General features: G+C 47.8%; 1 protein-coding gene across 1 annotated transcript in view; it reads left to right on the plus strand.

Annotated features, from left to right (window-relative positions):
* Positions 1 to 25,300, plus strand: part of faf1 (Fas (TNFRSF6) associated factor 1) — a 57,950-nt gene that overhangs the window by 24,185 nt on the left and 8,465 nt on the right. Inside the window, 8 exon segments of the mRNA XM_077003910.1 lie at positions 5,880 to 5,985; positions 11,928 to 12,014; positions 18,441 to 18,527; positions 19,353 to 19,479; positions 19,579 to 19,642; positions 20,058 to 20,139; positions 24,057 to 24,174; positions 24,177 to 24,210. Of these exon segments, the coding sequence (XP_076860025.1) occupies positions 5,880 to 5,985; positions 11,928 to 12,014; positions 18,441 to 18,527; positions 19,353 to 19,479; positions 19,579 to 19,642; positions 20,058 to 20,139; positions 24,057 to 24,174; positions 24,177 to 24,210 (705 nt within the window).

The raw sequence follows: 25,300 nt of genomic DNA on the forward strand, positions 1-25,300 counted from the left end.
CAAAGATGACGGCCCCTCTTCATCATTGTCACAATCAGCCACAACATGCTTCAGGTGCTCGTACATCGCGGTTGTGCTGCCATGGAAGGAATGTTCTGCCTTGCAGATATTGCACGCGTTTCGGAACCCGGTTACGGAAAATGATCCCACACTTTTGAGTTCCGTAGCCGGGTAGCCATGATACCAGTCTGTATAATGTCCTGGGATGTCGTCCACTGTCTACCTCGGTTTCCACTACTGCGCATGTGCGTTAGGGACAGAAAGGCAGACGCGACCGCAGCAGTATGGAGAGAGAAAAAAACACGACGCATCGACTATTAAATTAGTCGTCGACTATTTTAATAGTCGACATAATCGTGACTAGTCGACTAATCGTGGCAGCCCTACTCCACTCACTGCACTGGTTACCTGTTTAGAATAGATTTTAAGGTTCTAGTCATGGTTTTTAAATGTCTTCATGGTCTTGCTCCTCTTTAACTCAGTGAAATGATGGTTAGATATGTTCGTCAGGTCTCTCAGGTCTTCAAACAGTAATCTACTGGTGATTCCTAAAAGCTGATTAAAGATTGGCAAGGGGGCTTTTAGCCACTATGGCACAAAGCTCTGGAACTCTCTTCCTGAAGAGCTCAGAGGCATTTCATCCCTGCACAGCTTTAAGAAGAGTCTCAAAACTTTCCTGTTTAGATCTGCTTTTTAGCTAAATCTGTTCCATCTTATTTACTTTATTCACTTTATTACATTATTTTATTGTGTTGTTTCCTTTTTAACTTTAATTTCTTAATATTTTCCTTTGTCTTATCTTTGCCTTTTAATGTTTCTTTCGTTTTCTTTTCTGTAAAGCACTTTGAGTTGCATGTATGTATGAAAGGTGCTATACAAATAAAGTTTATTATTATTTAAAGTAATGTGAGCAAGAAAGAGGTCAGATTTGTGAGTGTGTGAGAGGGTGTGTAATTATCCGTGTTGATTAGAGCTGCTGTTGGTCCCAGTGGGTGGCACTGGCGATGTAACGACATGTGACTGTGTGTAAACTGGCATCTCTGTCGACTTGTGTGGACACTGTACTCCGACGTGTGAACAGACACGAGAAGAAAAGTTAATAATGGGCTCTAACCTAATGTTGTGATAATCACGCTCTGCCCAAAACATGAATTTTGTTGTTCGCGTTTTCACCCTCATCTTGTAGGCGTTAGACATTTCACTTGACGTTTCGCCATTTTAACTTGCAGTCAAAATCTGATATTTATGAGAATTCTTCACTGCAGTTTAAGCTCATTTGTGTGGTCAGAACAGCAGGGTTAGGGGGGATAGCCACGCAGTCCTCGTGCTGCTGTTTCCTTAAGCATCCTTAAGCAGCAGTCTGGCTGTAAATGACATGCGGCTTTTTCAGTGACCACAGTCTTGCACATTTCTCACGTCACAGCTTTATTATCTCCTCAGGTGCTATTTTCGTGCAGCGAGGGTGAGGTGCTCAGATGTGTGGGGAGTCATGTGTGCAGTGACCCTGTCGTCAACCAATAACCGCGTCAGCTCGCTGTGCTGTGAGGAGACCCCCAGCAGAGTGAGCAGGCAAGCTGTTAGCTGCCTTTATAAATAACCATCACACCCTGATGCGGAGGCTGTGAGCTGTGTTTCTGCCGCTGTGAGTGAGTTTGGCACTCTGGCCTGTGGGCTCGAACTGGACATCGCTCACACGGGCCCAGTGCTGACACAGGCCCACGGGCCCAGTGCTGACACGGGCCCACGGGCCCAGCGCTGACAGGGGCCCACAGGCTGTGCTGTACTCGACAGTGATTCACATTCTGTCCTGTAGCCAAAGACAATGGGTTGGCTTGAAGTTTAAGTGCCCTAATTCAGTCAGAACAATCTCTTGGGGAAAGGCTACAACTCTTCTTCTTGCTTCGATAAGTAGCAGGCCGTAAGGACCTAGGCTCTGCCTTCATGGTGATCAGTGTAACTATGAAAAAATATGTGAAAATAACCTCAGTAGTTTGCAAAAACTTTGATGGGGGGAGGAGGAAACGGCAAAAAAAAAACATGCTTTCTACAGAATGTTTTTGTTATCTTGGTTTATTAATTCCCCAGTTTAGATAGCATAATCAGCATAATTACAATCAGAGGTTTCAGAGGTTTTCCTTATAGGACAGTGCTGGACTGTGAATTTAGCAATGTATGTTATGGAGCTGCATGGGTGACATCTTCTTGATTCTTTTAAAACCGCTGAAGGAAAGAGAATCGCAGAAGCAGTTTCCCCGATAAAAAAAGGCATTACAACCATTATGCTATAACGTCATTTATAATGATTAAACCCTATTATGCTAAAACGTCATTTATAATGATTAACCCTATTGTTATAACATCATTTCCATCCATTATGCTATTGCATCATTTATAATAACTAAACCCCGTTATGCTATTACATTATTTCCATCCATTACGCCGTTACATCATTTATAACAGCTAAAACATTTTGTTCTTTGGTGTTGCTGTAACAAGTGCAGTGGAATGCAAGTACTAATCATTATCCCTTAAGCAGATGTAGAGGAATTTCCATGGCAGTTGCCTCTGGATCTATGAAATTACTTTGTGAAGGCTGAAAAAAAAACTTTTCCCACTGCCCGCTGTTGTTAATATTTAAAAAAAAAAAAGTCGTTTTCTTATTGTCCACCTGATTCTTTTTAGTGTTTTGCTCACGTGCCCAATTCACATTTGAGGTCAAAACCTGATGTTGGCATTGGACAGCCCCAGTGGCCCATATTAAACAAAAGAATTAGTGGTAATATACATATTCGCTTATATGACTTGAAAAATCAACTTCATGTAGTTAAAATATCCTCTGATCACTATTCACTGTGCAGTGATGGACTGAGTAGAAAGATGCTTCAGTCATGCAGATTCAAAATGGGGAAAAAAGTGTTTAACCACGAACACTAATTGTGTTTTGATGTGCTCCTTACACCATTACTAAACTCTTTCTGACAAGCAGATGGTGATTGCATCCAGCATTCTCTGTGCGGTGCAGTATGTCCTGTGGCAGACCCAGGATCAGAGTACTACACCAGTGCAATTAGCCTACTCAACAAGAATTGCATTGTTTGCAGATTCAAGACCGCGATGAGTATGCCAAAAAACAATGATGTATTTATTATTTCTAAACAGAGATGATGACTGTCGGAAGTAAACGATGTCGTAAGACATCTGTTTAAAAGGAAACCATTAATTTATTTGTTTAAACCACAATTTATTTGTTTTGCTTTCCCTAATAAACTCCCTGCAGGTAAATGAAATGGCCCTGGCTGGATGCCTAGACAGTAATACACAGAGGAGTAACTCTGTAGAAGACTTGAGGAAAGGAGTCCTCGTTTCTTTCCTGTAGTGTGTGCGGTGTCCCTAAGGGGCTCAGGAAACGGGCGGCAGGTGGCACGGCTGGAGCCTGAACCTGAACCCCACTCTCTTGCCAACCCTCTGCATCGTCAAGAATCACTTCCAAGTTGAACCCTTGCCTCAGAAAGCAAGTCGGTTGAAATCACAGCATGAAAGGCATTTTGTGACTCGTTGGGACACCTGCTCGCCGTTTCTGTCGCCTTGCATTCTGGGGCAGCACGAAGGGTTTCTAAACTCCTGTGCGCAGAAGGTGAAGGCATTGGCGTTACTATTTCAGCTGATGGTTTTTAAGCTCAGAATCACAAGACGGGTCTCGCTGTTATAATTGGGAGCAGGCTGCGAAAATGGGACAATACTTAACAAATAAGAGCCACTGTAAGCAATTACGGCAACACGCACCTCACCAAACAGATTAGTCAAACACTGGCCACATCTCTCGGCCCACTCATTTCTCTCCTCTGTTTGAAAGTCAATAAAGCGCCGGCTGTGCAGCGTTCAGGAGAGACTCTGGCCAAGGTAGTTACAGAAATCCAGTCATGAGCCAAGTGTAATACACACACTCGCCAGCACTAACTCCTGCTCTCCTCCTCTCCCATCACGTCACGGAGAGTTCTCCAAACCCATAATCTCCGGCATAAATAATGCAGCCCGATGAATAATTTAAAATAAATCCTCTATTTCTGTTGCCTCCAGAAGATGTGTGTTTAAGGTTATTTTAATTTGAACTTTTTAATTTGAGCCTTATTTCTCTGCGCAAATACACGTGAATCATTGCACATTTGGTATTGATGTGGTTGTTTGACTGTTCTCCGAGGCGCAGTGGCCTGAGAAATGAAGCAATCCACACCTCAATAATCTGTTTAATTATACGCAGTTTAAACTTATCAAAACAAGAGCAATTAAAGCACATTTAAGCGAGATGAGGTGAGCGTTAAGCGTGTGGCAGTGTGCGCCGGACGCTGTGCTATGGGGGTGGGTGAATGTGACATAGGCACTTTAATCAAGTCGGTTCCTGTACTGCGCTCAGGGCTGCCGAGGCAGACAGAAGGCTTATGCTCATGAAACCAATCTCCTCAGAACTCCTCCTCATTTACACAGTCATTTGTCTGCTGTCTATGACAGCCACTGACATTTTATTTCCGACATCTCACGTGGTGTGAATTAGCTTTAGCTTTAGCGTGCGTGTGTGTGTTGTGTGGGGGCATTTTGTCCTCTAGCTTATGCCATTATACAGAATGTTCAACACTGTCACTTTTACACAAATTTATAGGATTGCTTTTGAACCTTGAGATAAATGTTCAACAGATGTTGATTAACTTAAAGCATAAACACAAGTTTTATTATTCATTTTGTGCATTATTTATTGTGTGCAATGGCATGCGAATTATAATAATACAATAACATTTTTTTAAAACAAATGGTATGTACTGTGGCATGTCTGGTGTGTATTTTCCATTTAATCTAAACTATTTAAAAAAATTTCCTTTGGAAACAAACCTTTTAACATTTTATTTTAAAAAATCTGAAGATGCAAATCCTGTGGATGATTGACAAGTAATCCTTTTAAAATTCTCTTTCACATTAGTTTTTTTTTTTTTTTTTTGCCTTCATTCAATAACTCTCCATCCTCGATTAAATACACGTTTGAACTCCCTGTCTGTCTGCCTCTCCCAGTTTCAGCTCCATCACATATGCAAACGCTCATCCAACTGCGCCAATTTCCAATCTTCCCTCCTAGCTACAACAAACATTACATTTACATATTGATTCCGCAGTTTTAGTCAATGTAAATATGCTGTCATTACAGTAAATGTGGGCTTCTGTTAACATAAGCTTGTTCAAAGCTCCTCAGATTAAGGCAGCGGTTGCATAATTAATGTGCGTACTACACGTTAATTCCCGCCTCTCCTCTTCCTCTCCGCTTTCGTTTGAACCGTGATTAGCCAGCGGCCTCGTCCCTAAGCTGTTGATTCATATTCACGCTCACAGGCAGAGCGTTTGTTCAAAACGCTACTTAACCTCAGCCGCTTGCCGCTACCCGGCCGTCGCACCCTCGCCTGGCCGCTCCCGGACCAACCCGCAGGGGTGTGCTGGAGAGTTTCGAACCCTCTGCCGCCCTGGGAAGCATTCAGGTCTCTTAGCTCGGATCAGTCGGACAGCGTGGAGCTCCAGATGGCCCCGTTCGGGTGGGGTGTGGTGGGGTGGTGGAGGGGGCGTTGGAGGTGTGTCAGGGACATGTCGTGGCCCCTGTTACCGCTCCTCCCCCTCCACCTCCCCACTGGTCTTGGGCTGGAAGACAACGGGCCTCTGTGGTTTGTGGTGGTGAGGTTGGGGAGAACCGCGGGGGGCCTGGGGCTTGTCTGAGCTTACAGGCCCCGGGGAGATGGAGCGAAGCTCTCCTCACGGCAGGGAGGACGGCGCGTGCGAGCCCCGACTCGTCCTCCGCTTGACTAACCCACTCTCGCTCTCCTCTTATTGTTCCCTCTGTTGAGCAGCCTCCAGCAGGAGTCGTTAAACGAGAACTACCTGCTGGTCATCACTCACCGGGAGGCGCAGAGAGAGTACAGCCTCAACTTCCCCAGCAGCAGAACCATCCAGGAGGTGAGGCGTTCGCACGTGCGTCTCCACGTCTGTCCCTTCTGCACGCACGGCGCTGTGGGTTTCTTTGTATGAACCTTTCTCTTCACTGCATTCACCCTACTGGGCTTTGTTGCACACAAATAGAACCACACAGTGTCTGTTGGGATAAATAATAAAAATTGTAAGAGCTCCGTTAGCACGTTAATAATAAAAGGATCCTAATCTGAATCTGAGCGGAAACGCCTCATCTGCACTGTCTCACCACCCTGTCCCGTATTGGCTTAAGGAAGAGCTATGAACAATATGTCTGCCTGCCATGTGGTCAAGGCTGAACAAATTCTTTCCTGGTCATGCTTTCTCTCCAGTCTGGTTTTAGCTGTCCACACAGCCGTGGATGGTCAGGCCCACACGGCCCAAAGCCGTTTGCTCACAGGGGCAGATTGGCGCGGCACGGAGGAGACATTTGGGGGTCTGTGTTTGTGGAGCGCAGTCTGCGGAGGGAGGTGCTTAATTTCTCAGCGCGAAATTAAACAGTGGATTTGGGAGCAGATGAAATATTCATCAATACGTCCGAGCACTCCGGCTCTCTGTTTGCCTTTCACTCATCACTGTGGCCGCTATTGCCAGAGCTGCTACTTAGAGAAGGAGGAGGGTTAGCATCGTACCGCCCACCCCATCTCCCCACCCCACTCCACCCCCATCTCCTACCCTTACCTCCCCCTAAAAGCTAATCAACTCCCTACCCTCTCCCACTGGAGCCTGGCCTTTCATAGCTCTCTGTTAAACAGACTGCAGTGCTGGGGTTTAAAGTTGGTTGCATGCTCTGCGCTAAGTGCCCTGGTTCTTGGCGCACCCCCCCTAAGCAGGTAGCTCTGCATCAAGAGGAGCACTCCTGCCCCAGCGTGTAGGGGACGTGTACTGGGCTACAGAGCACCGACCATCCACCACGGGTTCTACCCTTTGAGCAGAATCTTGTTTGTTTCCATAAACAGATTAGACAGAGTTAATATTGCAGAGATGATATTTTGTTTGAGTGGAGGTTGTCAAATGATTTGGCTTTTATTTCGGATTTGATTTGCTGTTTAATGGATGTGTCAGGGTAGAATTCAATTTTTTTTTTTAAGTAGGCTTCTGAAATGTATTTAATTCCAATACACAAATGGCTCCTCTAGTTTGGGTGGGGTTGTGATGCCCAAAAAGTATTTTACTTTTCACTTAAACCAACTGCATGCCTTCAGAGGGAATATCTCTAAGACTTCTTTAAAATATGCAAGATAACTTTTTTCCATTAGCTTGTGCTACAGATTTTGTAATTGTAGGCTGATTTTTATTTTTCTGTGTTCCCATAATATGAATCAAATACATTATTAACAACCTCACCTCCAAACCTTTTAATGTAATAATAATTTAAGGTCCAGTTTTCACCCATATGGACTGAGTTACTAATATGAAATATAAAGGTGCTTCCACCGGTGGCATTTTTACTGTGCATACATTCATTCCGCACACACCGTGTTGGCCGTTAGTCCACGTGTTGGGTAGACCGACGGTAGTGTGTGCTGTGGTAGCAGTAGTCTCCTCACCATCCCACCCTGCTCCCAACGTCTCCTGCTCCCAACGTCGCCTCCTCGATGCTGCCGGTCACCATTACAGTAATCAGACTACTTGACAGGTTTGTAATGGTGCTAATTGGAGAGATTAAAGTGTGAGCGGCGAACGGTTCCCCCCTTCCCCCAGCAGATGGTTTTGATGAGCACCCACTGTGATCCTTAAGTGTTTCTGCCTGGATTACAACGAGCGGGTAAGGCGGCGTGCCGGGAGGACTCGGGCCGAGTTTGGGGGGTGGTGGGGTGTTTGGGAGGGGGAGAGGAGGACCAGGCCCCGCTGGCTTGGTAGGGGAGCCCGGGCGCAGGACAAAGCCGAATCAAACAGGCCGCCATGGCCTCCCGCTCCACGGACCTCAGGCATTCCGGGGTTTTTTCACCCCAAACAGAGAGAGAAGGGGGGGGGGGGGGGGGTGCAGAGAACTTCCTTGTGCTGGGCAGATACTGGCCAAGGAACAGCCATGAATTCAGTGCACACTGACATTACACATTACGTACTGCTCTGTGATGCTGATGAATTGTAAAACAGTTTCGTAGTAATTGGTGTTTTGATCAGGTTATCATCTTGTAGGAAAATTAGTTTTCTCTTCTTGTTCATGATTAAAGATGTGAGCTTTTTGCTTTTTTTTTTTTTTTTTTTTTCTTTCCAAAGTTGAACAAAATAAAGAGTGGGAAAGAAAAGCTCAGCAGGGAGTCTGTGTTCCCCTTAAACGTTTTGGTGATGTTAAAAAGTTACTAAATAGGGGCTGAATGTTGTGGGTTGTGTGTGTATCTGTGTGTGTCTGTCTTTTATTTATTTTTTTTAATAAATACAGTCATGGCCTAAAAAACGGCCCAGAATGGGCTGTGTGAAAAAGCAACAAAACAGCAACACGCAGCTCTGGGAGTCCCGGCTCTGCCCTCTCGCCTATTCACCACGCCACAGACGCATACGGAGGCCTCGGCCAGCCATCTTTCCCCCCTCTGTCGGCCTTTTGTCTTTGCCGCAGGGCCGGCCGATGCTTTTTCTGCTTGTGCATATCAATGGAGGCGAGAGCGATCGGACCAGGGAGCCTCCGAGTGTCCTGTTGTTTGTCTTTGCCAGAGGCTCCCAGGGAACGCACCCTTATCCTGCCTGTGTGCTGGGCCCCGGGCCGTGCTCTCTCTGTCCCCCTCTGATTGGCATTCCCAAACCCTGAGTGCCGGCCGGGCTAAGCCTCAGAGCAAATGTTTGCCAGGAAAGTGGCGGCTCGAATGGGGCCGGCCCGACGGGGCCCGCCCGGTCCGTGACCAGACGAGCTGTCCCAGGGATTTCTCTCCGCCGCTGTTTTTCTCCACGCAGCTGGAGGGACGAGCGGAGGGGAAGAAAAGAAAGATGGAGAGTAAAAGAGTGTGAATGAAAGGCATCTGGTGCTGAAGGGCTTGTGACTGTTTAACGGCAACCTTTTCTTCTCTTTGATTCCTCTCCAGCCAGGGATTACCAGTACTTGGCATTTAGAGAGATTGGATCATTAATGTGTGTTTGTCTGTGTGTGTGTGTGTGTCTGTGTCTGTGTGTATGTGTGCGCGCGCGCGTGCATGCTCGCACATGCACGTGTACACACACACACACACGGGCACCCGCATACTTATATGCCTGCCAGTGAGTATTGTTTGTGTTAATTGCCTATGACAGTATAATGTTTAGTAGCACAGAAAATGATCCCTTATCCCGGCCTATAATGTATTACTAGTGTAATATTCTGAATTTGCTGTTCTTTATTACTTGCAAATGTAATGTTAATATTAATATCCATATTTCAAACTTTTACACCTTACATTTATGTATAAATGTATATATACAGAGATTCTCTGTATATTTATCGATTTCTTATGGTACTTGAGTTTCTAAGTTCTTTTCTTTATGAGGAAAAACCTGGTAGGTTTATTTTAATGGACCAAACAGTGCAGTTTTGGTTCTGTCAGTAAGGGGGCAGCAAAAGATAACGGGCTATTATGTTGGAGTGGCGTGTTTGTGTTTGAGTGTATTCATATCAGACTGTGTTAACCAGCAGTTCTGAGAATGTCTATATATAGTGTATATACCCTAAGACAGGATTATATATATTTTTCCCCTCTTGAAGTTTTCTTTAATTGAGAACGTATGAATGAGAATATATGAAAATGTGAGCTGTAATCCCTGGTGTTAGCTACGTACAGTGTGAAATACCTTTATTCAGGATATCACAGTGTTTTCTGACAGAATGCCATCCTTTCCTACATCGCCCCCCACGCACTGCAGTCAGTTCCTCTTGCTGAAGAGTCTGTTGTGACATTTAAAATTAAATGTCATCAGAACTGGAGTTTAATAGGACTGAGTCTTTTGTTATGGTTTAATCAAACGTCATTGTGGCCTGCAGAAGAATGCTTTGACACAATACAAATATCATCTGCTCAGAATATCTCGTAACTCTCTCTTTAATTCAAGAATCAGTGATAAATAAATAGTCCTCCTGTGGATTTGTTTGTTTATCCTTCCCTGTTTATATTTAATATAGAGATTTTTTTTCGCCTCTCATCTAGTTTGGTAATGAGTGTGTTCAGATTGAGTGTGTCTGGACTGGGAGCTGGAGTTCCTGCCTCATGAATATCTAATGGTGCCTGCTGTTGCCGCTCTTGCAGGGCTGAACAAATGGCTTACACTCTGTGAGTAAGTTCTGACTCGCGCTGGCCTTGGAGAGCTTCCATTCTCCTGCTCTCTGAGCGGTCAGGCCGCACCTTCTCCACCGCCGCGTCCTCGTTAACCCCTTACGGTCTCCGTTAAGCTCACGTCACACTCCCCACACTCCTGCTTCTGCGTTGAAACTCCTGGTTAGAAATCGAACACCTAATAAAGAGCTTTTATCCAGATCCGAGTCGCGATAGAAAACCCTCGTCAGGAGGTAGGGAGAGTTTGGCAATATTGACAGTGGGCTAGTGCTCATATCGAGAAGCACGGTGAAGTGAGTGGTGAAATGCCAGAGCCCCACAGAGGACCGCTGCTCTTGAACAGCTGCACACCACTGCCAGGACCTCTGGGTTGGCATTAGTTTCTTCTTTCTCCTGGGCTGCGATGCCCTCTGACCCCAAACGCTTCATTACAGGCGAGCGCGGGTGTTTGCGGCTGCCTGCCGGTCAGGCCTGGGCAGCCAAATCCCTGTAGCCCTCTGGTCAAACACAGATATTACACTCTGTAATAACACTGGCCAACCCGACTGACCCCTTGCGCACTTCATAAAATGCAGTGCACCGCCGAGTGTGTGTGGGGCTGGTGGATGTTTGAGTGTGTGTATCAGGGCAGTCCTTCGACTCGAGATGCTGTGCCGAATATGATGCCCCCCCCCATCCCCCCGGCTCATGTACATACCTGACCAAAGCACTCAGGACAACGCCTTTGGGCATAAACGCTTTACATAATGGAGAATAAAAGGCACTTATCCTCGTCTCTGGAGTCTCCCGGTGCGGCGTTAGCACCATGCCGGTTAGAGCCGTTCATGCATTACACTGTTATGCGGCTGAAAAACACACGTTTGGGTTAATCTTGAGGCATGTAAATGTTGATCGAGGGATCCGGCGTTTTCGGCACCGGCACCTCACTCCCTGGCTCCTGTCCCGTGTCTCTCCAGCCTTCGTGTGGCCGGCGTCTCTGCCCGCGTGGGCGCTAGGCCTCGCCCTGGCCCGGGCCCCGTGTCCACTCCGTTGGCCTGCTGTGGGATTTGGCCGTGCGGCAGGGAGGACTTTTCCGCACAAAGGCCGGTTTGCTCTGCGTCTGTATCCAGCGCCGCAGGGTGCGTCGCTCTGAGGGGCTGAGGTGTTAGAATCCGCGGCCTGTCTGGCTCCCGCTTTGATCAGCCTGCCGCTGCGTTCATCAGCCTGGCGTGGGCTTTGACACCAGCAGTGGCAGTGGGGCAAGGCGCGGTGCGAATGGCTTAAAGGCACGCAGTGTTATCAACCGCAGGTACACGGGCGGCTGAAAAGCCAAAGAGAAATACTGTCTATTTCGGAGTGATGCGTTGTTGGCTTTGGGCATTAAGGGAGGTATCCATGGAATGTTCTCTTCTTCTATCCCGGCCTCTTTCAAGCTGCTGCCTCTCTCACTCTCTCCCTCTCTCTCTGTCTCCCTCTCTCTCTTTCTCTCACTTTCTATCGGTCTCTCTTTCTCTCTCTCTCTCTCTGTCTTAGCAAAGTGAGATGTTTTATTTATTTTAAAAAATAACCATTTTGCCGAGACATCTTAAAATAACTGAGCATAAAAACTAGGTCTCATTTAATGTACAGAATAAATAAAGATGGGTCCACAGTTCTGGCTGTATTACTGTTCTCTGTGGTTTTCAACTTTCTGAAGGTGTTTTCTTGCCTCAGGTTAAGAGGAACATCTCAGACTTGACCAATATCCCAGTGCGACATCAGCAGTGGGAAGGCTGGCCTGCTTCAGCCTCCGATGACTCGGTAAGTCTTCTCCTCGTCACCCTGTTTTAACGCATTACGAGAAATGCAAGATTGCAATTGCAAAAAATTGCAAGATTGCTTTAGGAATGTTTTTAAACACATGGATATATGCAACTTTAATCCTTTGGTGTTTCTAGAGCATTTGTTATTCTTGGAGCGTCTCCCTATCGGAGATGTTGAGACTAATTAAGATGTCACAGGGCTGCTCCCCTCTGTTGTGCTCGGGCTGTGGACATTTAGGCTCATGTAGTGGGGTGTCACTGACCTTTCTGCCCCCGGGCAACGCTCCCTGCCATTCACTTTTATGTAGTCACACTGATCAGAAGAGCCCTCAACACTAACCTCTGAAGAACCCCCCCCCCCCCCAATCTCTTAATACCCTTCCATGGTAATGAACCATATAACACCATGGGAAATTTTCCCTGTTAGTTGTGCAAATTGTCATTATGCCTTTGACCTGTTAAAAAGTAGAGAATTCTTATTTTTTGTAAGGAAAACTGGTTTTGTTTGAAACCAAGTGCTGAAATGTTTTTAGCAGGCTTCTTTGTGCTCGATCTCTTAAGATTTTATATAAAAAAAAAAAAACAACAACAGTTTGATGCTCAAATGGTTTTTCAGATAGTTTGTTTCTGTTTGTTTGTTTTCTGCTTATTTGAGACCTGCACACCCGAACATATATGTATATAATGGACTAGTGCCTTTGCTTTCTGCTTGATTTATCTTTTTTTGCCATTGAACTATCTGCTTTGGCTGTTTTTTTTTTCTGTTTTTTTTTTTTTGGGGGGGGGGGGGGGTTCTAATATGGCCTGCTGGCCTGATTCATTTAACATGCGTATTGTTGAAGGGCGTGTGGAGAGGTTATCTCTCGGCGAAAAGCACAACACAAATGAGGTCACTGAGTCTACACCCTCTCACCACAGACGCTGGCCACTCCAACCTGGCCACTTCTGGGCTGAAGTGTGCTCTCTCATGACCTGCTGCCACCAGCGTCCTTACACTGGAGTGGCTTGCCACTCATCCACACTCTTCAGGCCACATTCACCCCTTAATGCCTCTGTCCTGTTTGGCAAAGTGCTCGTGAGTGGCAGGCTCGCGCTTGGCCAAACGGCTCGTCCACCTTGCCCAAGCTTGCTCGTAGGAGATATTAAAAACATTGGCACAGGCACTTACTGAAATAGATGCCTGTGCATCTGAGCAAAAAGCCGCTGTATGGGATTCAGTCTGTTTCTATGCATAACTCATTAACTCATCTCATCTCCTAGGATTTGTACCAATGCACAGGACAGCCAGGGCTTAGAAATACATTTAGTAGGAATCTGAAAGGCTGGAAGCTGGGCCTTGCTGTCATTAGCCCTCACGCTTACACGCGGGCTCTCGTTAGACTCTCCACTCCCCTCTCGCATGGGAGATAAATGGAAAAACTTATCAATAGTCAGTTTAGATTTCAGTAGCTGAGAAATTTAGATTTCAGTAGCTCAGAATGCTTTGATGGAAGTGGTAGTGATAGTAGTGGGTGAATCTCTTCTCCCTTCGTTCATTTCTTCCATTCTATGTTGTCTACATTTCTGTAATGTATGCTATGTTTTATAAATATGACAGATACAGCAGGTACTGAGAGAACAGATGGAGAGATGATGTTCTAGGATTCTCTCTTCAGTCCACCTCTGTTTAAACTCAATAGAAATGTTACCTGATAAATATCACAATACGTTTTTCTTCATAGATGGAAAAATAAATCTGTGTCGATTTTAGTTTAGTTATTCTAGTGTGTCATTACAACTTCTCTAGTTCACCTTAAGGCTTGTGTAAACTCGGCTTTTCTGCTGTTTCGTGTGATGTTAAGATTCTAAAGCTGTAGAGGACTTCATGACATTAGAGGACAGTGCTTTACCTGTTCAGGTGTGCTTTACCTGTTCAGGTGTGCTTTACCTCTGGCTCCGTTTCTGTCAGGGGGCTCTTCCTTCACCCTGAACAGCTAATACTTCCAAACTGGAAACAATATTGTTTGTTTTTGAAAAGAATGGATTAACACCATGTATCTGTGCAAATGAACAGTGCCAAGTTATTTTCTTGGTTAAGTACACTCTCTAGAAGGCTTTTATCTTGGTTAAGTACACTCTCTAGAAGGCTTTTATCCTGCTCCAGCAGGTATCAGAATGCACATCACACATGCATGTGCATGGACATTTGTCGTTCATGTGAAGAAAACAGCAGTGTATAAACTATGATCAGTCACAATACGTCAGCTTCAGTGACCTGCTGACAGGGACCTGAAATTTCATTACTGAATATCTCCCAGTATCCACATCCAGCTGTTTTTCCTGATATTGATAACATTAGTATCGGATCAAATTAGCACTACATTGCCAGCGTCTTTAACTGCCGTGATATAATCCCACGTACACTTCTCAAACAGAAGCTTTCGGTTTGACCAGCGGTCACCAACCACTGGGCCGCGGACCGGTGCTGGTCCATAGGTCATTTGGTAACGGGCCGCACAGAAAAAATTTAATAAAATGTATTGACGATCAGAGTCTGAGTGATGATTTATTTTGAAAAATATAAAACATTTTGGGATTCTCTCCCAATTACATCAATCGGTGCGTCTGGGGAGTTTCATTTCTATGCGCTTTATATTTGTTTTTATGCCAGTCGTGTCATTTTATTTAGTCTGTACATGCATTTGAAATTTGTCAGTAAATTTGAGATAATCTCTGTATAATCTCATAAAGCCTGTTCATTTCTTTATAATCTCAACCTGTAGTCTGTTTCAGTGGGACCTACTAGCCGTGGATTGTCTCTGCTCTGTGTGTTTGGGTAAATGTGGGTTAGCGCTGGAAGAGTCTGAGGGTGCTGGAGTGGGGTGGCAGGCCACAGGAGGCCTATTACAGCTCACGTTTCAGCCATCTTCTGCCTGCTAGCTGGGTGTTCATGCTTATTCTTAGCCAAATGCGCTCACTGGATTGTTTGAGGATTTTAGGCGAGGTGCACAAATACTGTTTTGGCCTTTTGCTGAGTTTATAGGGAAAAGAAAAAAAATACTTTTAACTGTGGCTATCAGCCTAGTCTAATGTCATCAGGGATGCTCTGTCATTGTCTATTCCTCTCACTGTCTGTCTGTCTGTCTGTCTGTCTGTCTGTTTCTCTCTCTCTCTCTCTTTCATCTATGTCTCTGTCTTGTCATTCTTTCGTTGTCTCATTTTCTTTAGTTTTCTCTCTCTCATTCTCTCTGTCTCTCTTGTTCTCACTGTCTCCCTCCTCTCCCCCCTCTCTCTGTCTCTCTACCGCCCCCCCCCCTCTGCTCCTGGCTTCTGAGCGACAGCCTCACTAAACACCTGTGGAAATGATTGACAGCCGCTGAAACGTCCTTATTAGAGTCCTCTCCCCCGTAATTGCTGACATTTATCCAGTGTTTCATGGTGTTTGCTAATGTATTACTGCGCCTGCTCTCTGAGGAGCTGACTGCCCCTCGCCTCTTACGGGCTCTTCACCTCGCCCACTCCAGGAGAAGGCTTATTGGGCCTGCTGGTTGCCGTAGCGACAGGGCTCAGAGCTAAGCCACCCAGAGCCCTTGTGAGATTGCTGTCTGTAGGGAGATATGTGCGCACACCTCCTCGCACTACCAAACCACCAGTCCTCAGCTTGTAGCGCTCTCTCTCTCTCTCTCTCTCTCTCTCTCTCTCTCTCTCTCTCTCTCTCTCTCTCTCTCTCTCTCTCTCTCTCTCTCTCTCTCTCTCTCTCTCTCTCTCATGTTCTGTCCAGTGTAGCGGTGCCCCACACTTCTCTCCTCTGCGTTGCCTTTCAGAGTTGTGGTAATTTTCCTCTAGATTGCGTGTTTCCAAAGGTTAGCCTTTCTGTGTATGATGAGTAGGAAACATCATTCTCAGTGTGAACGTGTTCACCTGCACATCATACTAATTTAAAGAGAAAAGACATCATTCTTGCCCCAAGCCTTCAAAAAGGTTGACCAACCAGTGCTAAAAGACTGACATACTGCCAACAACCTGCAAGGCCCCCAACAACAGGTGTTTAGGGCGGTACATGGTTCTTTCTTTCTTTTCCTCCATCTCCCTTGTCCTTTCTCTGTCTCTGTCTATCGGTCTCCTTTCTGCAGTCTGTTGTGGTGCTCGGTGAAAGAGACCTCGCTAGCACTCCACAGCAGACCGTGCAGCTGTCTGCAGCAATGATCTCACCCTCGCAGCCAGAGAGAGACTCGGACAGAAGAATAGAACGGCGCAAGGGGGCGAAAAGTAAAAAAAAAGAAAAAAAGAATTAGGTACTACGCAAGGTTTGTTTGGAGAGAGAAAGAGGAATCTTCCTCCGCTCGCTCCCCACTGCAAGGGCCTTTGAAGCCGGTGGTAATTAAGAGTGTCCTAAAGGAGGAGGGCTGGGTCATTGTGAGGCAGGAGCAGGGTGTTGGGGGAGAGAGGGGGTGGTGTTGGATGTGCGGTTGGGAGTGACCTCTCCCCTGTAGCCTGCGGCTGTTATGTGCCCAGGCAGCCAGCAGTGCTCGTCTCACTCCCAACATGGCAGGGAGGATGGAGGGAGGGTGGAGGGAGGATGGAGGGAGGGTGGAGGGAGGGTGGGGGTGGGCGGGGGGTGGCGGGGGTGGGGCAGGGGCCTCTACTTCATATGTTCTGCTTCCTATATAACTAGCTCCTTCTGCCCCCGTCACCAAATCCCTATTGTATGGCGGAGTGATAAAACTTGATTCAAACTCTTATGAGGGCAGCGGGGAGATCCCGCTGTTGAGAAGCCTTAGCCAGCGTTCTCACGTTTGATTGTCTGGGGAGGAGATGGATGATCACACGTTCATTTGGCCCATTGCAAAAAAACAAAACAAAAAAACCCTCTCTCTCCAGACCGCTCGCCATCACTCTGCCATTACTTGACATAGGCTTAAAATGGCCACAATAAAACATACCTGTTTAAAGTTTCCCCTCAGCAATAGTCATTCTTATTGTATTTCCTGTTTCATTGATAGTTTTATGCTTTTTAAAGATTATTTGTTTTATTTATTTGTGTGTGTGATGGTGTGAAATGCGATTCCAAATTATCCAGTGGTACACTGGTCTGAGTACTTGAGATTCCTGTAGGAAAGGTCATATGTTTGGACAATAAGGCAATCCAGCTAAGTGTTTCTCCCCAGGTGTTCCTGTGTGTGTGAGCCGCCTGCACCAGGGCACTCTCCCGGGCCTCTCTGTACAGTAAACCTGTCTTGTACCCTGAAAGACAGGAAACACAATCTGTCATTTGTGTTTGTGTTGCATTCAGGCACAAGAATTCTACTTACAGGAATTATAGAGAGGCAACACTGTTTATTTCCATCTACAAGCCTCAGTTTGCTTTGGTTTGAAATAAGGAAGAATCCCGTTAATCATTAGCACGTTTATCTGTTTAATTTTTGCTCCTCAGAGGTAAATCTATGAGAGCTATTTTGACCACAAACTCTGATTACATTACATTTTGATTCGCCGGTGCCTTGCAGGCTGTGGAGCCTTGCAGGCTGTGGAGCCTTGCAGGCTGTGGAGCCTTGCAGGCTGTGGAGCCTTGCCGGTAGCACCTGCTGTGACCCTATGACGCCTGCTCACCTGCTATTCTCATTTACACCAAAGACCCTGATCTGATCGCCCCCTCCGGCTGCCTCATCAGCCCGTGAGCTCGCTGTTACCTAGACACGCCTCCGAACTCTGACCTCTCGTTACCTAGTGTTTAGGACCTGTGGACGCGGGTCTGCGGTATTGACGGATCTTAGGACGGCGACCCTCAACGCGAGCTGCATTAGTGCGGAGCTTAGTGTTTAATTAAATGGCTCTGCGGTGCGGAGACACGGACGGGTACGTGTTGGGTAAACTGACGCGGGGGCGGGGCCGGGCGGAGCGGCAGGTGAGTCTCTGCGAAGCCGCTAAGCGCTAATGGCAGGTAAGTGTTGATAAAGGCGGTGCGAGCGGAGAGGTCCGCGGTGTTGCACGACGGCAGGGGTGCGCGAGGGGCCGGCGGCCCTTAATGAGTCCCTGTAGTGTGCAGGCCTGCTGACATTTCCACCGCAGACGGGGAGTTAATGAGACATCCAGACCTCCGCCCCACCTCCCCCGCCTGGGCAGAGCGGAGGTGCTGCAGCCACGCTGGTGGAGGGAGAGACTGCTCTTTAAAACCATTTGAGCTCATCTCTTCAGCTCCCCATCCCCAGAATGATCTGTAGACTGGCTCCGGTTCATTTCGAGTTTGAATCCAGGTCTGGCACCTTCAGTGGGGGGGGGGACATAAGCCTCAAAATCGTACACAAGCTCTTTTATTTTAACCTAGGGTTAGTGGTGTAGTGGCGGGAATCAAAGAACCCGTCTTCCAGCAGGCGTGTGTCCTATGCGCTGTGTTCCCGACCCGGGTGCTTGGTGCTGACGCCTGTTCTGTGGTGTTGGTGTGCAGATGACGCTGGCGTCCTGTGGGATCAGCTACCCATGCCATCGCCTGAGCGTGTGCAGAAGATCCCCAGCCCTGGAGCCCACCGAGGAGGTAGAGGACGTCACACACTCATTAACATACTCTGCAAAACCCCTGGGCCTTTTAAAGCCATTTTGTTTATTTTATTTATTTATTTATTTTTGTAGAAATATTTTGTGGAAAGATATTTATAGAGTAGCTGAGTACCTGAACATCTTTTTTTGTGTTTGTTAATTTGCTCTGTTTGGTCTAGATTTAGTAGCAGCAGATCCTGAGTGTTCACATTACTCACTTTAAAGATATTTCAAGCATTATTCTCCTGGCTTCACTTTTGGAATTAATTCATCATTCCTGAATATCCAGCCAAAAAAAAAAAGATTTTTGAGGTATCAAACCAAGCAGCTGTGCACTTCTGGCACATTGCTGCTTATGTCGTTCAGGGTCTCCTGGTGTGTGAAAAGGTTAGATGAAATTCTAAATTTATCAGCAACAAGAAGCCTCGCTCCACCCCTCAGAGTCTTTCGGACCCGTATACATGGCGCTGGGTTGTACTGTAGGCTGGTCTGGCGCTGATGGTTGGAATCCGAGTGTGTTTAGTGCAAGTATGGGCGATGTAGCACAGCCCACATAGTCACAGTCAGGCTGCTCAGTGTTCACACTGTTATTCCCAAGTCCGCCCATTCCTAAAGGCTGTGAAGTGTTTCTTCCCCCCTCTGTGAATCTGAGAGATGGCGATGGATTACAGTTCTAACATATTTTTTTTCCCTCTCCAGTTCCTAAGCAGCCTTTGGTTTCCAGTCATCAAACAGATCATAATTAAAACCATACAATTTGTGGGGGAAAAATGTATGAAGTGCTATACAGAAAGAATTCAAAACCCTCCTGCTGTACTTATAGCAGTGCACAGACGTCCACATGGTCAGCGACAGCGAAGGGGACGACTTTGAGGACGCGTCCGAGTTTGGAGTAGACGAGTGCGAGATCTTTGGCATGGGAAGCTCAAGCTGTCGAAAATCGCCAATGAGTAAGTTGTAAAATAAATACGTAAAGTGCCCTTGTCCTGCTGAGTTCCTGTCCTTGGCATTGAGAACCTGTCCGTCTCCTTCTGTTCCCGCCCCCTCAGTGCCAGAGGACAGTGAGAACGAGGGTCAAGCTTTACTGCACTTTACTGCCGAGTTCTCGTCAAGGTGAGCCCCCAGGAGGCCTCGGCCTTCCCTTTCACTGATCCGTGAGCGTCCGACGCTGGACGCCTGCCAGTGATTTTGTAATGGCCTCCACCTTTCTTACAGGTCACACTCCTGGTAATGTTGCAGGCAAATGAACATAGAATGTTTTGGAGATGTTAAAATGATCAGGTGTGAAAATGATTAACCGATTATAAGCAAAAATGCTCAAAGGACGTGGCATAAAACCAACATCATAGACATGTCACTTTTTTTTGTCATGAAAGTGTCCGTGTTTGTTTAAACACATTTGTACGTGGTCTGTTGGAGGACAAGCTGACTCACACTGTGTGTGTGTGTGTGTGTGTGTGTGTGTGTGTGTGTGTGTGTGTGTGTGTGTGTGTGTGTGTGTGTGTGTGTGTGTGTGTGTGTGTGTTAGATATGGAGAATGCCATCCGGTTTTCTACATTGGCACCCTGGAAGCTGCATCTCAAGAGGCCTTTTATGGCAAAGCCAGAGATGTGAGTACACTCTTCACAGCCGTATTGAAACTTCAGTATGAAGTAATGCATTCCCTCTCTGTTCAAGCCTGTAAACTAGTAAACATTTAATGGTAGAGCAGTTTGATATTTATCATTCAATAAGCTATTTATATTGCAAACTCATGCGCTAGCTTGCAGTCGAGCTAAAGGATTGCTTAATACTACCAGATACTGATGGAAACTATAAGGTTTTGACTGCAAGTTTTTTTCCAAAAGCTGAAGAAACCCTGTCAATACCTGACACAAAAATGAAGACAGACTCAAGTCCTGTGTCTCTCAAACTTTGTTCTCAATAAATAAATAAATAAATATTAGATATTGAGAGCTGTACATAATCTCACACTATTGTGGAGTCCTCTCACCACTAATGCTTGTGGAGATTTCTAACCTTCCAAGGTGTATAAACATTTCTGACAGCCTGATTGACGGCACCTCCCTCCCTGTCGCCATAATTCCCCATTAAAACTTGCCCGTTTCCCTTTTGAACAGCTGAAGCTTTATTTATAGCGGCTCAGCGCTGCCTCTCCCACCGCGGCCTCTGACGGAGGCTTGTATCAACTGACAGCTTGTGTGGATTACAGTTTTATTAGACAGGGAGGAAGCAGCAAGATGTTAGGGGGGTTTCGGAGCACGAGGGGGAGGCGCGCCTGGCTCCTCGCCCGCTCCCCAGCTGATCTCCTCGCCCGCTCCCCAGCTGATCTCCTCGCCCGCGCTCACGCAATATGGCCGCCGCTCTCCTCCAGGAAACACAGTGTCGATGAAGATGAACCCGACAGGCGAAAACAGAGCCTTGTGATTCTTTTCGTTCATGTCACTGTCTCCCTCGCTCTTCCCCTCCGTCTCTCTCTTGAATCCCAGCTTTGTGCTGCAGATATGAAGGAGGTCCAGTGATCGTCGACGTCCTCCATGTCCGAGTCCCTCTGCTCCCTTGACACTCGTCCCCAAGTTTCTATTGCTCTCATTCTTCTCTGCCTTCTCCCGTTTTCTCAGGAACCAGTAATATCTTTCACCCCCAGCGATTAAAGTGCCCATTCAAAGTCTTGGCGCATGTCATCTCCTCCGATTGCTCATTAAGTGGATATATACGTGTGTTTGTGTTTGTGTGTGTGTGTGTGTGTGTGTGTGTGTGTGCCCTCCTCCTGCTCTCAATGGCTCGGCTGGATAATCACTAAGTAAAACACTACATTTGATGAAGTGTTGCTGGAGAGGCAGAGATGCACCCAATCCGCCCTTAATGAAAACGCGGAGGACCCTTGAGTTCAGCCCCGGGGATCAGTGCTAAGGCTCTCCTGTCGGGCCACCCATGGGCAGCCAGGCCCCTGCCCAAATCCCCTTAATGTCCAGCTAATCACAGTAACCCCACTCTCGCTCTCACACAAAGGCGTGCATCAAAATTCATTGCTCCTCCAGTGCCTGCGTCACGCCCGGCCTGGAAAACCAGCGGCTCCGCGCCCGAACTGTGACGGCACGGCAGCGGGAGGAGGACATTCCTCTGTTGGCTCCGTGGCGTGGCGTGGCGTGGCGTGGATGTGGCGTGGCGTGGCGTGGCGTGGCGTGGATGTGGCGTGGCGTGGCGTGGCGTGGCGTGGATGTGGCCATAATGGTGTTCTGCTTTTCGTCTGATTCTTGGGCTGTTTAATTCTCTCGTCATTGGTGAGAAGTCTGAATTACCTGAAGATGTATTCATCATGATCGGTGTCCACACACGCAGTCCTCTTTCGTACTCTTCCCGTGTCCGACGTGTGTTGAGACCGTCTCTTCGTTCTGTTTCTGTGTGTACCTGCACGACCCACTTCAGCATAGTGAAGAGGACATTTGGCCGAGCGGTTCTGTTGTGGTGCCATCTGCGAAAGCGATCGATGGGTCCGTGTGTACGCCGCGGCCCCGGGTCATATGGGAGCAGTAATATGAACTCCTCATTTTGCACTGTTTGCTTTTCTACAGGCTGGAGAATCTTTCACAATGCCCCTCCCCCTCCCCCAATGCCTCTGTCTCTCTTTCTCACTCCGCTCAACGTGGACTGTAATTAAAAAAACGTCCTGCGATTCAAACATGTACTCAGTACACTGGGCATTAAAACGGATACCTATGGTCAAACGAAACATATGGGGATGAGTAGGGTTGTCCATTTCTGCTTGTAAAATGTAAAATTGCCATTTATCTTGGTATGTATTTCATAGTGAGATCATGAGGCTACGTTTAGTTGTTCTGATTATTAGAATGGAGTTTCCGTACCAGAACCTTGTGTAACTGTTGGACTATTTGGCTCTGTCACCGTGCTTGGCCTGCGATAAGAGAGATCGTGTTCATTTTGCACGTAACGCTAAGATACACCGTTGGAGGGAAACGGCTCGGACCGCGGGGAGGGTCGCGTTTAATCCTCACGCTTGCCGCTCGTCCCAGCGACGGCTGTTAAAGAGGCAGGGGAGGAGGATCACGCCGTTGGCCAGCGGCTGTGTGAACGCCGGCGATGTCCCGCTCACAGGGCAGATCGTCTTTCGTCCCCCGTCCCCACCTCCTTGGGGCTCCTGGCCTCGCCCTGTGCCGAACAGGTGGGGAGAAGCGAGGATCTGGGCGAGCTTTCGGGTCAGTTTCTAGCCCTGAACAGACCCAGTAATTTGGACTGAGCCCTGATTTCTGCAGGCGAAGAAAAGCCCCACAAAAGATGAGCCAGGACAACAATGTGATGAAAGTGGTGAGGAGGGGCCGCTAGTAATGGAGGGGCGGGAGGCGATGGTGCTGCCTGAAGACTATGATTAGGGAGAATACCTTCTCTCACTCCTCTCAGGAAATCTTAGAAGGCTCAATAGGTCAAAACGTCTTCACAGCTCGAGGTGAACACATTCTCTCACACTCACTAGCCGGTGCTTTGTGGGTTCGGAGGAAAATTTTGTAGAGGGTCAGTCGCCGAGTGTGAGAGAGAGACTGTGTGTGTGTGTGTGTGTGTGTGTGTGTGTGTGTGTGTGTGTGTGTGTGTGTGTGTGTGTGTGTGTGTGTGTGTGTGTGTGTGTGTGTGTGTGTGTGTGTGTGTGTGTGTGTGTGTGTGTGTGAAAACCTTCCCTCCATCTAACGCCGCGTTTGCTTGTCTGCCCAGCATGAGTGTTTAATCTTTTCAGGGTGTTGAATTGAGGGAGTGAAAGAGGCCCGGGTCCTCTCCCGCTAGGAGCCATGCTGCTTATTCTGAAGCTCTAATCGCTGTGCAAACACAGCAGCGCTCCTCGGCCCCTCTCTCCGCACTCCCTGCCGTCTCGCCCGGTGCACCCGTCACCGCCCAACTCCTCCCCCCCCGGCCCGCTCACCGCCGCCGTCCCGTTCTCCCCGATGCCTCCACGCAGACGGAGAGAAAACGGCAGGGGGTCGGCGGGGCGTGCCGGCTAGAGCCTTGCCGCAATTTGGCCGCGCTTATTCCCGCGCCATCGTCCCGGGAACCCTTTCATGTTTGTGGCGGTGTTTGTTTTTTAATTAGCCGTCCTGTCCGACGAGCGAGCCGCAGACGGCCGTCAATATTGCGCGCGGCGCTCTGCGCTAACCCGCGCCGCTCGGGCAGGCCACTGGCATTTGATGCAAAGCAAACAAGGCGATTTGTTCGACTTCTTGTTTTGTCGCCAGCGCGCTCGGAGAAAAGTTTTATTTACTCCGCGCCGATTCGATTTGGATCAGGCGTTGTAGCCGGACGCCCTGCTTGGCCTCCGCGGCTCCAGGGGTCCTCGGCATCAGCGTGCGCTCGGCTGCTGCGTGTTGAGAGCAGTTCTGTTTAAACCCTCCTACGACAACTCCAGAGGCCCGTGGAGATGAGACGTACCATTGCCAGGAGCGATCTGTACGAGCTGGGTGAAATGTCGCTCGTTCGTCAGCATGGGAAATGATTGTTGTATTTTTTCGTCATGTTTTTCCAGAGAAAGCTGCTGGCCATCTACCTCCACAATGACGACAGCGTTCTCAGCAATGTCTTCTGCTCCCAGATGATGTGTGCAGACTCCATAGTCTCGTATCTCAGCCAGAACTTCATAACATGGCCTGGGATGTCACTAAAGAAGCAAATAAAGCCAGGTAACGTGCACAGAAACAAACACACTCACTAATACACTCTCATGCAGAGATACTGACCCACTCAAAATAAAAAAAGGAGAGAACGGAAGCATTTTCACACCCAAAATGGATGATCTCTTAATGAGAGATTCTGGCCCTCCCCCGCCCCCTCTCCTCTCTCAGTCCTCATTGGGTTCTTTCACAAAAGCAGTTGTGTTTGCTTTCTGAGGCCCCAACAGGGCAATCTGCACTAATCTGCCCCAATAAAGGGTCAGTTAGACTCCTAGTTCTCATTCAGTCCGCTGCTGAGAATGTCTTCATTTTGGCAAGGGTGGGGGAGGGTAAGAGTTTTTTGTTACTTGTGAGATTTTGAAATTTAAAAAATTGTTTTATAAAAATCAAGTTTTGGCACCAGTTTCCCTCCTTTTCCCCATAACACTCTGAAACATTTCCATGGACACCATCTGATGACTCTAGTGACGCCCTCATACTTGATTAAAATTAGCGTAGCAGCTTAATTCTGAAGATCCCATTAAGTTCTTAGCAGCTAGCTGATGATGACACAACTTGGTACTGAGGTGTTGGGTGTAAATTTCATGTTTTTTCCTGTTTGCCCACCACCAGCACCAGCGAGTCGTTGTGAGGTTCAGGGCGGCGAGGGAAGGTGAGGGTCAGGAGTGTAGGGGAGGGAGGGGCCTGGTCAGGAGTGTAGGGGAGGGAGGGAGGGGCCTGGTCAGGAGTGTAGGGGAGGGAGGGAGGGGCCTGGTCAGGAGTGTAGGGGAGGGAGGGAGGGGCCTGGTCAGGAGTGTAGGGGAGGGAGGGGCCTGGTCAGGAGTGTAGGGGAGGGAGGGAGGGGCCTGGTCAGGAGTGTAGGGGAGGGAGGGGCCTGGTCAGGAGTGTAGGGGAGGGGAGGGAGGGGCCTGGTCAGGAGTGTAGGGGAGGGAGGGGCCTGGTCAGGAGTGTAGGGGAGGGAGGGAGGGGCCTGGTCAGGAGTGTAGGGGAGGGAGGGAGGGGCCTGGTCAGGAGTGTAGGGAGGGAGGGCCTGGTCAGGAGTGTAGGGGAGGGAGGGAGGGGCCTGGTCAGGAGTGTAGGGGAGGGAGGGCGGGGCCTG

Source organism: Brachyhypopomus gauderio, chromosome 4 (assembly GCF_052324685.1).
Source record: "Brachyhypopomus gauderio isolate BG-103 chromosome 4, BGAUD_0.2, whole genome shotgun sequence".
In the NCBI taxonomy this organism is placed as follows: domain Eukaryota; kingdom Metazoa; phylum Chordata; class Actinopteri; order Gymnotiformes; family Hypopomidae; genus Brachyhypopomus; species Brachyhypopomus gauderio.